General features: G+C 42.9%; 1 protein-coding gene across 3 annotated transcripts in view; it reads right to left on the reverse strand.

The window, feature by feature from the left end:
• The window catches only part of CAMSAP1 (calmodulin regulated spectrin associated protein 1), a 39,038-nt gene that overhangs the window by 9,357 nt on the left and 14,070 nt on the right, over positions 1–15,611 (reverse strand). For 2 of the 3 annotated variants that reach the window (XM_048512634.1, XM_048512633.1), the window contains exons 4-12: positions 14,223–14,384; positions 12,424–12,504; positions 11,370–11,402; positions 7,706–7,847; positions 6,271–6,410; positions 6,095–6,191; positions 4,981–5,125; positions 2,015–2,106; positions 773–857 (exon numbers count right to left, since the gene is read on the reverse strand). In XM_048512634.1, coding sequence (XP_048368591.1) covers positions 773–857; positions 2,015–2,106; positions 4,981–5,125; positions 6,095–6,191; positions 6,271–6,410; positions 7,706–7,847; positions 11,370–11,402; positions 12,424–12,504; positions 14,223–14,384 — 977 coding nt within the window. The remainder of the gene's footprint in view (positions 1–772; positions 858–2,014; positions 2,107–4,980; positions 5,126–6,094; positions 6,192–6,270; positions 6,411–7,705; positions 7,848–11,369; positions 11,403–12,423; positions 12,505–14,222; positions 14,385–15,611) is intronic. The other variant, XM_048512635.1, reaches the window with a different exon arrangement.

Genomic DNA, 15,611 nt, shown 5'->3' on the forward strand with positions numbered 1-15,611 from the left:
CTATTCAACAAAATCATTCTATCAAGTAAAGCCAAAAACCTCACCCAAACCTCACATATTCTTTAGCATTTTAATGTCCAAAATTAAAAACAATTTTAATCGTCCACAACAATTTTGTGACGTAGGACAGTGTCCCTTACATTTTACAGATGAGAAACCAAGGCTGTGATTTTATCAAGACTCTCAAAGGACTCTGGCTAAGCAGAGGCTTGAACCTCATTTTCCCATGACCAGGCACAACCATGTGGCTATGGAACCAACAGAACAGAACTTGTCATTTTGTAGACCTTTCAGCATGTAACACACAACAGAATTTCACTTCTTAGATGAGATAGGCCAATGTTTTCTTTGGGTACGTTCACATGTATGAAACATGACCCTGATTCTCCAAACAGTGGCAGTTTTAGAAGAGAGGAGTCTGACAATTCACAGCAAGCAACTCATCCAATGATACGCACATCATCTACCTGCCCTTGGTGATGAGGGGAGGGGGAGTGGGCACTCTGTTGCTAGGGAAGAAAAGTTTGTGAATCTTCTCCATGGCAGGCCTGTGCATGTGCTGTCCCATAGGGAATTGCACAGAAGGCCTCAAAGATTAACCTTTTGTATTATATTTGGTTTGAATCACTGTCCTGAGTGGGGCGCAGCTTTGAATCACTGTCCTGAGTGACGCCCAGATAGAATCTTTGTCCAGGGGTCAATAGTGGCTCTCAGTAGCCCTGAGCAAGGTTTTAAACCTTACTTTTCTTTGGCACGCAACTTCTCAGGTTACCTTGGTTTCTTGTCTGGCCAAGCGAGAACCGACTCCCGCGGCTGCCCATCCACTCTAGTCAATGAATTAGAACGATTACGTTGACCTAAAAAAAATGTCGTGTACATTTTAATTATCTTATACATAAATGCCTTTAAATATTTCACCGCTGTTTTAAGCTAATCTGAAATGTGTACTAAACTCAACTCTTTATCAGGTGAGGGCAGCATAAAGCTACAGTAATAGCATTCCAGCAATTCAAACAATTACCACAAGATACATGATTAAACTCACCTATAACAAGCCACAGATATGCAATGACATCAAATTTAGCAATCGAAAGATAGTCCATCTGGTTTAAATGAGTTTCACATCCAAAAAGCAACACATACCAGCCCTAGGAACTCCCCAGATAGCAAATAACCAAGACAGCTGAATCCAAGTTTTTCCCCTAAGAAAATGCTCAGACATCATGCTTATATATATAGATAATATTCATATGCCACAGACGCACAGAATGACTTGAACTGTTAAGTTCAAAGACTGTGGCAACTATTTAGAAACCCAAGGTTAATCAACATCATGCATAAAAGTACTCACCATATTCCTATCCAAATTATTTCCCCCTCTACAAGTGGGTTTCCTGACTCAGCAAATTCACTCATTTCTCCCACCCTTGCCCCCAGAAAAAAAATGCCTGCAACGTGACCCCCTAGAGAGTAGCTTGAAAGGTGGACAATAAACCTCCCTCCTGCTGCCCAAGTCACCTGGGAAGCAGCAGTAGAATCTTAAATGAGTGATATACAGATCAGTTTGGAGGTGGTGAGAGAAGAAACACAGCCACATGTTCCAACTTGGCCCCTAAACTTCCATACATTCTAGAGAAACCTTTGACAGTTATGTGATTTTTTGTATAACTGGGAGTCCAGTTAGAACTAACTTTAGTCGGTAAGCTTGGATTGAACGTCGCTGCAGGTAGAGCTTGAGAGTCTAGTCAGATGCCCCTGCTTGCCCACACTTTTGGAGGCCCCAGAAAATTAGTTTCCCTCCTCTACCATTCTGGCCTGTACTGGTTGCACTCCCAGAGACTTATGCAGGCAATCTACTGCAACAGTTTTTGTTTGATAAGTGTTTTCCAAACCCTGGCTTTTCAGTGGTGGGGTACTTTTCAATAGAACCAAGGTCCAAAAAGGGCACCTTGCTATGCATGGTAGTTACACTCACTATGTTTCCAAATATGTTACAAAACAAAGAACTGTATACCTGAGCTGTCCTCCCCCTGCAGAGACTTTTGTTGTTTCTGTCTCAAAGGCAGTAATGGATGGGATGGGCTGAAGGCAGGGCTTCCTTTTCCACTGCATTAAAAAAACACATCAACAATTACAAATTATATCATAGAGGGAAAAATATACCATGGTTAGGAAAACAACACACGTAACTGCTATTCTATTCCTGTCCACTTCACTACTGCCCAACACAGAATGAAATTACTGATCCCAAAACCATACAAAAAACCTCCATCAGCCATCAGAAACCATCACACTTAGACAAATGAACTCTGTGGTCATTAAATGGTACAAAATATATAATAAATAGTGAAATAATAGTCAAAACAGGTCGCAAAAGTACCAAGGGGGGGGGGGGGAGATTAAGTTATTACAGTCTGACCCAGAAGATGCACTCGCCAGCTAGTACAGTATCCCTGTACAACATTTTCAAACTTATTGGAAAAGCCCTCAGTTTAACTGGATGATTAAAATATAACAGAAGATAACCCCAAAACCACTACTTAAACATCTAGTACCATAAAATGCATAAAAGGCTGAACATATTAATATGTAAAACACACGAACTATGAAAACTCCTGGAGGAAAGCTACTTGAGATACAGCGGCAGATAGGCTGCAGTAGAGGATGTATAATTAGATATACCTCCTCTCCGTGCAGAATATATGGATAGCTTATAAATCTCTGCAAAAAAAAAAAAAAGCTAGCAGTAATACCAGTATCTTAGACTTCCCTATTTTAAAATTTTACTTAGATATGTTCTTTGGCTTAAACGTTTCAAGAAATAATTTGCAACAAATAAAACAAACTGAGGCAACAACTTCTGCTGAGTGTCACCTTACATCACTTTATTTACATATATGAGATCATATTAGGATCTGACTCCTTATTTACATATATGAGATCATATTAGGATCTGACTCCTTTTCTACTCTCTCACTTCCAGTACGGCACAGACTGACTCTCTGTCTTCAGTACAGAATCCTGTTTTTCTCTATCTTCTCCAGCACACATTTTCTCCCTCTCAAGTTCTGCACACCCTCATGATTCAGTTTAGCTCAACCGACCCCCTGCCAGTCTCTGGCACAGACTGCCACCTCTCTCTCCAGTTCTACACAAACACTCTGACTCTCTATCAGTTGAGCACAGACTCAACTCAGTCACTCTCCAGGGTCAACCAGTCACCTCATCTTCACCTACTGGAAAACGGCCATATAACCCGGAAAACCCATAACATCCTAGTGATTCTGGCCGTGAAAGCTTCCGACAATACAAATCAGGTTTCTTGTCCTCCCTCACCAGGAGTCTGCTGAGGAGTGCGTTCCTTCTTCTATGGATGCCCTAAGGCCCCACCATACTGACCAGACAAACAGAATGAGAGAGGAGTGCACTATGCTCACATACCTGCCCTAGCACACAACAGATTAGATAAGGAAATCCAATCATTTACATTTTAAAGTCACAAATGCTGAACACTAAATAGCAATAAAATCTCCAGGACCAATGGATCTCAAGCTCTCTCCACCAGCCTGTCATTTGGTCACAGGAATCAAGATAGAACATGAAAACTTAGGAATTCTCACTATTATCACAGGTCCAGGAGCCACCATGTTAAAAGACAAAAAAGTGAACTCCAGGCACCTCAAACGTTGTTTCGGGCCCTGGGGCCAGGAGAAGCAGCTGTGCGAGCTTTGTGTTCCTCAGCTTTGGGGGCCAGGCTTCTCCTGGCCCCCAAAGCTGAGGAACACAAAGCTCGCACAGCTGCCCAATATGAACTTAGAAGGAGAGATACAAGCAAGTCATGCCTTCTTCACAGAATTAAAGGACAACTACAAAACCCAGCAGGAGAAGCAACCAGACATGAACTTAGGTTGCCCTTGTTTCTACTGACCAACAGCCACTCCTTGCCCCTCCTAGTATAAAAAGTCACAAGTGTCCGATTAAAAGCAGTATCACAGACCACCAGACTGACATGCATAATACAGTCCCCAGGTCACAGAACCGGATGGGAAAAGAAGAAGAGATAAAAAGACAAACTTACAGAAACCCAGCCCCGACTGTGAAGAGTTGAGGCATGATCCTCAGTTCTCCCTTTCCATGGTTGGATAGGTCATGAATGTAGTCAAAGTGGCATTTTTCCACCTCTGCCAGGTTAGGCAGCAGACACCCTACCTATCTCATAATGACCAAGTCATGGAGATCCATGCAATAGTCATCTCTAGGCTAGACTACTGTAACTCACTTGACGCAAGGCTACCTTTGAGGCTGCTCTGGAAACTTCAGCTGGCCCAGATTGCAGCATGATGGGTCTTTGTAGGGAGACTGTGGAGAGCACATACCTAACTGGTGCTCCGTCAGCTGCACTGGCTCCAAGTGATATATGAGATTATGTTCATGTTTTGATATTAACCTTTAAAGCCCTGAACAGTCTGGGGCCTTCCTATTTGTAGGACCGCCTCTCCCAATACTCCCCACAAAGAGTGCTACACTCAGTGAGTAACAACCAGCTAGTGGTATCTGACCAAAAAATGTCTGGCTGCCCTCAACCAAAGCCAGAGTTGTTTAGGTTCGGCCGAAAAATATCTAGCTGCCCTCAACCAAGCCAGGGTTTTTTGGTTCTAGCCCCAGACTGATGGAACTCTCTGTAAATGAAACCTGGGCCCGGAGTAACTTGCTTCAATTCCACAGGGGCTGTAAGGTAGAGATGTTCCACCAGGCCTTTGGTTGAGAGCTGTGACTCCCTCTCCTTTTCTTTTTGTTTTACTGATTGTTCTTTTTTAATCCTTCTGATTGTTCTCTTCCTTGAAGTCTTAAATCTGCTGGTTCTGGGGTGCCAAAAATGCAATGGAATGAATGGATGATTTTACGAATGTATGGTAAAAATGTTTTAAAACCACCAAACAAACAAATGAATTAACAACTGCCTTTTGATGTAGGTAATACCTGCTGCAAGTCTCCAAAGCAAGCTGAAGTGGAGGTTGGGTGTCAGCTGAGCCGGAAGCGGCTGGGCTACCCATGAAACTCCGTTTGGTTGCATTGGAAATGGGAACAGGCGGCCGACTGCTCTTCTGCTGCAACATGGTTTTAGCTGCACAGGCAAACACAAAGTTAGCATTTATTTTAAAAGGAACTACCAGCAATCCTAAGGACTCAACGTCTCATTTCTGTTATACATGCCAAGACAGAAATATTAAATTTCAAAGTGTTTTTAACAAGCAGCAGCACATAATACCTCACAACAGTGATTTCAAACCACACCAAGATTGTTTATAATTTTAAAAAGTCAATGGGAGAAGGTGAGAAACATATAATAGTGTTTCTAATATGCAAAATGCACAGATAAGACACACAGATCTGGACCATGGGCCAGAATCCCCTACAAAATTCTTTTATGTACGTCTCATTGAAATGAAATGGTGTTGCTCAATTACTGTCCACTTCAGAGAAGCTCACACATGTAACATGCATGTCCCAACCTGCACCACCCGAGTAGTTTGTTTGTGAGGGGATCCATTTTCTAATTCAAGCACCCACATACTTTTGACTGGTGATGAGCATTTCAGCAAGCCCACCTCCAACATGTCCTGGGAGAAGTGGGAACCACTTCCCAACACTTGCCCCATGCCAAGGACCAGTAGGAGGCATTCTGTTTAAAGGTTAAAACACAAGTGAACTCTGTTTTGAGGATGGTCAGAATGGACTATTAACTTTCTATGAACACACCTAAACACAAGAAATGGCCTTACACTGAATCAGACCATCAGTCCATCAAGGTCAGTATTAGCAATTCAGACTGGCAGCAGCTCTACAGTCTCTGCAGGGATTTTTCATATCACCTGCTACGCGATCCTTTTAATTGGAGATGTGGGGAATTGAACCAGGAACCTTCTGAATGCCAAGCACATGCTTTACCACTAAACCATGGCTCCTCCCCAAAACCAACTATAAAAGCTTTAGGAATACGCTAAGAGATCATAGAAAAACAGCACTTGGATAACTTTGTAGACATTATTAGTGAAACCACCTCCTCATGGTGCAAAAGTTAAAAAAAACTCACCATCCTTTACTTCCTGGAGGTCCCTGGGCTGTACAAAGTCAGGCTTGACATTCTCAAACCACCAGAATAATTCAGCAATGAAGACCATTACATTGGACTAGGAAAAGGGGAAAACATTAACATCAATGGGCTGCCTATATGTCACTTCAAACCACTTACTCCTTCACGAATCTTACCTTTAGAACTAAAGGTGCATATAGCATGTCCTCCAACGTGAGGTAAAAACATTTGTTTAAGTATTCGTTTGAGAACTCCCGAAGCAACTGGATGTTATAGATGCTGTCTGCAATTGAGGTTACCTCTTTCAGGCAGATTTCTTCCAGTTGGGGAAAGAAAGAACATCAGTGTCACAAGACAGCCTAGGAATTAATTATCAGCTCACAATAAATCATATTTTTCAAAAACAGTGTCACATTCTGGTGGGTTTTCTGGGCTGTGTGGCCGTGGTCTGGTCGATTTTGTTCTGAATTTTTCACCTGCATCTGTGGCTGGCATCTTCAAAGGTATATCACAGAGAAAAGTCTGTTTCACACTGTGTCTAAGGCTGTTTTCGCACGGGCAGAATACAGCGTCCCAGGGACGCTAAAAACAGCGTCCCTGGAGAGGGCGGCTTCCAACAGCAGCTTCCAACCACTGCCGTGTGAACAGAAGTGGCTGGAAGGCGCCACCCCCCCCCTTCCCAAAAGCCTACCTTGTCTCCTGGCTTCCAGCTTGTCGCAGAGGCCAGGGGATACGCCCCTCTGGCCTGCGACTCCAGAGCCGTCGCTCCAGGCTGTGGGGGCGTGTCCCCTGGCTTCTGCGACGAAGCCAGGAGACAAGGTAGGCATTTGGCGACGGCGCAGCCTGTGCAAAGGCTGCGCCGCCACCTGCCGCCCTCCCGGGGCCGTCCATGCGACTGGTCCTGGGGGGGGAGGGGGGTGTCGACATTCTTTATGCCGACGCACCCCGGCACCGTTGTGGTGCAGAAAGGGCCCTAGTGAGAAGGGAAAGTTTAGTGTGGTATGTTGTACATGTCCCAAGGTGGGGAACCAATCATTAAGTGTTTGGGTGGAACTTGCTATGCAAAGGTGTGGTTGAGTGCATTGTATTGCGGGTGGGGTTATCAGTCCATTTTTTAAGTACTGGGAGCCAGGTTTTGCTAATTTTTAACGTCTCTTCTTTCTTATTGAAGTTGTCCTGGTGTTTGTGAATTTCAATGGTCTCCCTGTGCAGTCTGACATAGTAAGCTTCTGAATTGTCCAGAATTTCAGTGTTCTCAAGCCTTTGACAATACAGTGACACATTCATTTCCCATCAGTCTACAGAAAACAGCAAGGCAGCAGCATTCATGGATGGACCAAGAACGACATACTGCCCTCATTCTCCTATGACTCCAAAGAAATGAAAGCCTACATGCCGATTCAGATCCAACGTGCCTTGGTCCATTCCAACTACAGAACAAGTTTGCCAAGAGCTCTTTGGGTAACTTTTGTAACATAGTACAGCTAAAGCTACTTCTGTATGTTTATAGCATTCTGTTTAGCATTTTATTAACGGTTAGTATATTTATAGCATTCTATTTATTTGTTTTGTTTTAGTCTGGAAACTTTGAAAACAAGTTTAGTGACATACCATCTAGCTTCATTTGTTCCGGACAGTAATAGTGTATTACAGCTAATAAAGCAGCTCCATCACTGCAGTCCTTCATGAGATCTTCAAGTATTGGGAAAAACGGTAACTGCCTGCTTGAAGGGTGGTCTCGACGATATCGTACCTGGTTTAAAAAAAAGAGAGACAAAATATACTGTCTCCATTGCATAAGGAGTTTTTGTACCCAGAATAACATTTTTGTGGATTTTGATAAAATAGTAGCTTCAAAATTAGGTAGAATATGCTTCACATTTGTAGTCATCTATGACTATGATGTGCATGCTAATTTCGGAAGAGTTTTACCAATAGGGCCACCCCACGAGGGATACGCAACACTCCCAAGAAAACACGTCTACCTTAGATAAGTTGTGCTGCAAACCTCAAATCCAGAGGCCCAAACCAAGGTTTCTAATTTGGATTAAGAATTAAACCAGTCTGTAATGTCAAACCCAATTAGTATTTAGAGTAGATCCTTGCCATTCCTGGGATTACGGTGAATGGCAAAACTTGTGAATGCAGGGGGAAAGGCGTCTGCTGCCTCCTGATAACAGAAGCACCAAATTTCCCACCCAATGTAATGTGGAATGGAAAGTAAAAGTAGGATACCACATCACGTGATCACACTGCAGACAAAAAATAAGTGAAATCGTGAGCCGCAAACCTTGGAGGGGCAATAATCTACTGTATTACAAGGCTGCACTTGCTAGTTTCCCTTCCTCTACCGAAGTATTATATAAATAGTTGCCCTAAACAAAATACCTGCTCTTTGATCCTGTTACGAGTCTAAATCAAAACTGATTCTGTACAAAAGAATTTTAGGCCAGATGTGTTGAGCATACTCCACTGGTGAGTAATTTGCTGAAGTTTCGCTATAACACAAGTAGAACTTTGAAGCCAACTCCAACAGGCTTCAGTAGTAGTTCAAAACATTAACAAAAGCTTAAACAGCTACGATACAATATACTGTAAAACATATGCAATATTTGCACAACCATAAGATAGAATCACTTAATGAATCTAATATGAAATAGCAATGGAGTAACAGTAGATCTACATCAGTATACAAGACATTTACAAAATTTCATTTAACTATTTTTATCCAAAATATGCCACACTAGATTGCTAGCCAGCTATGTAAGGCCACATCTACATATGAAACATGTATATTTGAGGAAAGCACAGGCTGAGAAATTATTTGTGGAAACAAAACTCATTGATAGCAAATGTCAAAGGAAAGGGGAAAACTGATTGCTGTAAAATTAGCTTTAAATTATACTTTGGTTTTAATTTTTTCCTTTAGAGTTTCACAAAGTCTTGAAGTAATGTGTTAACGTACACAGAAATCATATTTCCTACTGAGTGGTCAGGGACCACATACGAAAACTAGAAGAATTAAAGGGGAGGGGGGGTTATAATCATACACACAGAGGTTTTTTTTCCCCTTCGGCCTGAAGCTTTCCATAAATATGTAATGTAATGTGAATCATACTGTACCACACGAGCATATTCCACTGGTTCCAGCATGCAGTGTGACAGCGCATGCAGCAGATCAGGCTTACACAAAAAATAGCAAGATGGCAATCAGAATTATAACAAATTCAAGGGTGCTGTTAAATACATAGTCAATCCTGAAATATTATCATTCAGCTTCGGCTGATTACTGTATATAGTAAGGTGATCTGGTTAGTTTAAAGAGTACATCTCTCAACCCCCACACCTGCTTCTGGTTTGGGATGGCGCAGCTGAACGAGACAAATGAAAACTTCAACACAGCTCTGTGTAGAAGTTTTCATTAGTCTTGTTCAGCTGCTCCAAAACTAACATATCTCCAAACAAAAAAGGCTCCGTTTCATAAACACTGGTTTCTATTTTGTAAATTAAACCTGAAGCAACTGCAGCGACCAAGGCAAGCTGAAGATTTTCAGCTCAGACTTCCATACAAACTAAATGCTTAGGACAGTGGTTCTCAACCTTCCTAATGCCGCGACCCTTTAATACAGTTCCTCATGTTGTGGTGACCCCCAACCCTAACATTTATCCATTTTACAGATGGAGAACAATGATGCAGAGAGACTTAGGCGACCCCTGTGAAAGGGTCATTCAACCTCCAAAGGGGTCCCGACCCCCAGGTTGAGAACCACTGACTTAGGATAAGGTATATAGGAATGTCTTCCAGCACTTTAACACAATGAGTACAGTAAGCCAGAGATACATAAATGCCATACTAGTATACCCTGTGAAAGATCAGGGCATTTAACTACAATTCTGAACGCAATAATGTGCTAGTGAAACTCCTGATACTAGAATTATCAGAACTGGAGCTAAAGTTGCTTGCAAAATAACAGAACTGCACCATCTACACATACAGTGCTCCAGTATAAAAAAAAGCACACTATTTTATTTGTGCCATCAAGTTGCAGTCAACTTGTGGCAACTCTTTAGGACTCTCAAGGCAAGCGATGTTCAAGGGCAACCCTAGCATTCCCTGGTGGTCTCCCATCCAAATACAGATCATGGCTGACCCTGCTTAGCTTCTGGGATCTTATGAGACAGGGCTATCCAGATCAGGGTTTTTTAAAGTTACCACTCAAATAGTCATTGTAAAAACAGGTCAAAGGAACAGCTGATATAACCTTTAGCTTTATGATTAACACTTCCCAGAAACAGATGACCCGGAAGTTTTAAACAGCACATTACAGCTCTTACAGCTCTTACAGTGTAATCCAGATCCCAGAGGCAGACAAGGCAGCGCCACTCCTACGCCACCCCACTACCTCCATAGGGCTTTTAGGCAGCGCTGGGAGGCAGAAGAAACAATAAGAATCACTGGCCACCTAAAAGCCCTCTATAGGGGAAATGGAGTTACACCATCCAAAAGGGAGGCATAGGTCCATCCTCCCAACTGCTGGCATTCCTGAGGGATGCCCCCGGTTGCCCCCGGCCTACAAGTCAGGCCACCACAACTCAAAGCCAGAGGCAAGTGCTGTGGAGCTCCATGACACCTGCTTACCTCCCCATTTGCCCTCCCGACTTGTGTAAGTGGCACTTACACCAGCCACAAGGGCAAACAAATTGGCACAAGTTGGCACCACCTCCTATGGCCATTCTGCCACCCCCCTCCCCAGACTGGCCTGTTAATCCCGCCCTAATTTTATTACCTTGTTAGAATAGCAATTGCAAGCTGCTACTGTGCCAATGATGGAGAATTAGAAGGACTGAACTTCTACCCCCAAACCAAATATGTATATTATATCCATTCTGGCAAAGCCCAAATGAAGTGACACAAATCATGTTTAAACTGACCAGTTTCACCTTAGAACTGTATAAAACTGAAATTTTCAATGAGAAATAGTTGCCACAAATTATCCACAGATTGCTCCCAACATCTTACTGGGGTTTTCTTGACCCTCTTGTTCCAGATTTTGAGTCTCAACAATTCTGAAATGCTATAGTGATGAGTATGCTGTATGTACAGTATGTAGAATCATGTTATGGAATCTACTTTTAAGTCTGTTTTTAAAGAGCCTTAAGCAGAACATTGCAAGTTGTAAAAGCAGCATTTAAGTGGAAACAAGACACTGAGAAAAGAATTGTAAAAGCCATGGTTGTGTGGGTGACAATCATCATGTAGAGTTAAATCACTTACAGGTACTAATTTCCAATACCATTTGGAAGGAGACTGCTCAGGAAGCAGGGAAGGGAATGTAGGAACAGGAAAGGAACATCAGCAGAGCAAGTTATAAGCAAAACGTAAACGCACCCGATTCCCAGACACTTTCATATCGTGGAATGATTTGTGATCTACAAGTATCCAAACATACTGAGTAGACAGTGTCTGCAGAAATACGTGTTAATACCAAATTGAAGAATTTCAAAGGCCTGTGCTTAAAAACTTCATTCTACATTGCAGGATAGTGAGAAGAGCATTTGCTCAGCACCAATCCGACACATTATACAGAAGCACTTAATATTGCAGAGTCACAATGATGCCACTGTATTCACTGCAATTTGGGCAAAGACTTCACAAATCAGACCAACATTGAAATCCCTTCGATTTGAAACAAAATTACATTCTCCAGTGATGAAAGTGTAGCATCTTCGTAAAAATATTAGTGCATTTGGGACAGATAAAGGGAGAAAGGAGGGATGGGGCAGGAAGAGTTGCACATATACACTATTAGTCCTTCAGAGTTTTTCCTCAGTACATGCTTTGTTAGTATTTGTTAAGTTTCTGATTTTCTTCAGAGCAAGTGTGCATCGCACATGTAACCCTGAAACATTTTCAGGGGAAAAAAAGATAAATGACTCTGATTATTCCAATACTTGACTTCTTTTCATCCAAGAGAGAACACTCACAGGTAAAAATGTTACCAAGGTTCAACACCAGCCTATGACTGAAGTGCAATGGCTCTAATTCAGTGAAGCAAAGCCACCTGCACATGCTCCATTCACTTTGATCTGGGAACAAAGTGCCAGCACACACACAGACATCTTCCCACTCCAATTAATAGGAGATTATTCTCCTTTATTCTTACAGCTACACAGAGTACAGAATTATGCACTGCAAAGCCTACAACCTTAAGCACAATTACTTAGAAATAGGCACTATGAAACACAGTGAGATTTATTTCCAAGCAATACATTTAGCACCCCATGTATAAATATTAGCTCCACAATTAATCTAGTACTGTGCATTTTACCTTTTGGTGACCTGGGCTTTCCAGTACATGCTGTTTTAATTTTATTTCTTTTTCAGTTATTTCTCTCATTTTAAGGTTCACCTAAAAACAACCAAGAAGACAGTTACACAACAGCTTGCCCTTTCCCCAAAGTCTTTCAACCATTTTGGTTCATCTGCCCTATGGTCTTTAACTTTGTTCTCTCTATTCCTACACTAAAGTTCATATATGACTCATATGGACAGCAGAAGCAGGTTCATGAAGTATGCCAACCATTGACAGGGAGGGGAGTCACTAGGATATAAGGGATAACAGAAATGTCTCATTTAGACATTTACTCCTTTAATATAATAAGGGCCGTTTCCGCACGGCCACGCTCAGGGGGTGCGTCAGCGTATATGACGCTGACGCACCCCCCTCCCCCCGGGACCGTTCGCACAAACGGTCCCGGTAGGGGCGGGGAAGACGGCGCGGAGGCTGCGTCGGAGGCTGCGCCGTCGCCCAAACGCCTTACCGTCCCTCTGATCTTCTGGCACGTCACCCAGGCCAGGGGATACGCACCCCTGCCCTGCGCGACAGCTCTGGAGTCGCAGGGCGGGGGGGGGGGGTGTCCCCTGGCCTGGGCGACACACCGGAAGGTCGGAGGGACAGTAAGGCGTTCGGGAAAGGGGGGGAATGGCGCCTTCCAGCCACTGCCATTCACGCAGCTCGGGGGTTGCGAGGCGCAGGGATGCTGTTTTTAGCGTCCCTGGGAAGCTGTATTCCGCCCGTGCGGAAACAGCCTTACTTTAGAGCTAGCTAGAAAAACATCAAATTCCTAAGCAGCATAATTTCAACCCAATAGGTTAGCTAGCCAGTTGGAATTTTTCCAGCAACTATAGTGTTTTGTCCTTTGTGTTCATGTCTTCGTTTCTTTCTTTCTGCACCTTGCGACTTTCTCTGCTTCTAGTCTCCTCTCCCCTAGACTCAGTTGTTGCAACAGGGCCAGATATCACAGATAATCCATAAGCATCCTGAACAGAGTATAACTTATTGCAAGTCCACAAGGAATCATGAAAGAAACAAGTTCAAAATCCCATCCCGTTCCCCAAACTCTTCCCCTCCAAGACTCTTAAAAGCTCTCAGGGTGCTGAGCAAACTGACTTCCCCACAACCATCCTTATGTCTACTTCAACTGACACTCAGTTTTTCTTAAAATTAGATCCCTCTGTAGCATTTTCCATTTACATCAGACTAGAACAGATTTTTTGTGAGGTGGCCGGGGGGGGCGGGGGTCACTTACAATATCATGTTTTTCTACAGAGCTGGGAACCCCATAAATACACAGAAGCCTTTGTCTTGTCTATGGATAACCCACTGTGCCATCTTCATTAAGTACACAGGGACCAGCAACTTTACATCCACATTTGTAACACAAACAACAGATGCCCATTTGACAGCCCAGATCCTATATAATATACTTTTTATTTCAATCTGTTCAATGCTACTGAACGCATAACCAAGTGATGCTGATGATGAAAAAAATAATACAAATAGTACTTCTTTCAGTATGCAATTTAAGTGATTTTGCAAATGAACTTGTACAAACCTACCCCAAAAACCACTTTAAATCCCAGTTTGGACATTTCAGTAAATTAAAAAAGACTAATTTAAATGATGATAACATTCTCCTGTTTAACACAATCGATTTACTGTTTGGGGAAATAAACTTAAAATATATTAATACATTAGCTTTTACACAACTGTTTCCCACAATGGACCATTCCAATTAAACAGCAACTCACATCTATACAATAAGGCACTATTTTGCAAAAAATTACCTTATTAATCCAGAATATCATTGCATCCTCCAGATCATAGGGCAATTCCTTTGAGGCACTAAACGTAGAAAAACGTTTGACACTTGCAACTACTTTTTCAATGCTGATCATTTCCACAGTGTAGGCCATCATAAGAGCATCAACCATTGCCATGTGAGGACTCTAAGAACAAATGAGACAGTTTATTTAGAATATTTACATCCTGCTTTTATAATGGTTGACAGTAATCAAAACAGTTTACATCACTAACTATGCAATCCAAAGGGGGGGAGGGGTGAAGGGCCATTGCACCATGCAAACTGGAATGGTGTACAGGCACTTAGACCGGTACAGGGGAGTGGAGCAACAGCGTAGCACCCAAACTTAGAAATCAGGGCAGATGCTATTGCTGCTATGCTGTTCAGTCGATTTGCCCTCCCCAGGACACTTGCCCCAGCAAAGGAAGAAATCTGCCAGCATGAAGCCGCTGCGGCTCTTCTGGGCAGCGGGACACAGCACCAGAATCTCTGTGCTTCCACAGCCACTGTTGGCTTGGCTGCAGCAGTCCAGAGAAGCAGCCAATATTAGTCAGCTCCCTCCTGGCCAATGCCACTGTTGAACCAGAAGCCTGGGCTTTGGACTTAACACCACATAAAAGGTAGTGTAAGTCCAATAAGCCCAATGGGGGTTTACTGGCAACAGGGAGGCTTTTTCACATTGCAAGCCTCCCTATGCCACTTGGAAGCCCCCATGAGAATGGTGTCCCAGTGCAGCTGCAGTTACGCAGCTGGACACCTGGCTCCTTGGATTGGGTTTACCGTCTCTTCACGGCCATCATATTTATTTCCAGGTCCAATTTAAGGTCCTGGTTCTTATCTTTAATGCCCTTCATAAACTGGAGCCCCATGAAGGATTGCCTCTCCAAATATGAATCCATGCAACTATTAGGCTTCTCACCACAGTTTCCTAGCAGTTCCCCCATCGCAAGGATATGATCTGCCATGGCCCAGGCAGTTTCCACTGTTGCCCCTTGACACTGATCAGCTTCCTGGAAAGGATGGAGCAGTCACCTACCCTTGGGGCTTTCTAGCAAGGCTGTTAAAAAAAGCTATCCAAAGAGACTGTGGGGGCAGCATGAAGATTACATGTGTGTGTTCTGGCTCATCTGTTTTAACAATATGTTTTAAAGATTCTAATAGATTATTATTTCTGTACAGCATGTTTTTGTTGTTGTTACCCATCTTGAGTCTTGTAAGAGTTGGGGGAAATGTAGCGAATCTGCTTTGCTTGAATGCACTTCTTTTAAAACTGTTGTTCTTGTTTTATTGGATTTAAATCAGTGGTTCTCAACCTGGGGGTAGGGACCCCTTTGGGGGTCAAATGACCCTTTCACAGGGGTCGCCTAAGACT

This window comes from Sphaerodactylus townsendi, linkage group LG12 (assembly GCF_021028975.2).
Source record: "Sphaerodactylus townsendi isolate TG3544 linkage group LG12, MPM_Stown_v2.3, whole genome shotgun sequence".
NCBI lineage: Eukaryota > Metazoa > Chordata > Lepidosauria > Squamata > Sphaerodactylidae > Sphaerodactylus > Sphaerodactylus townsendi.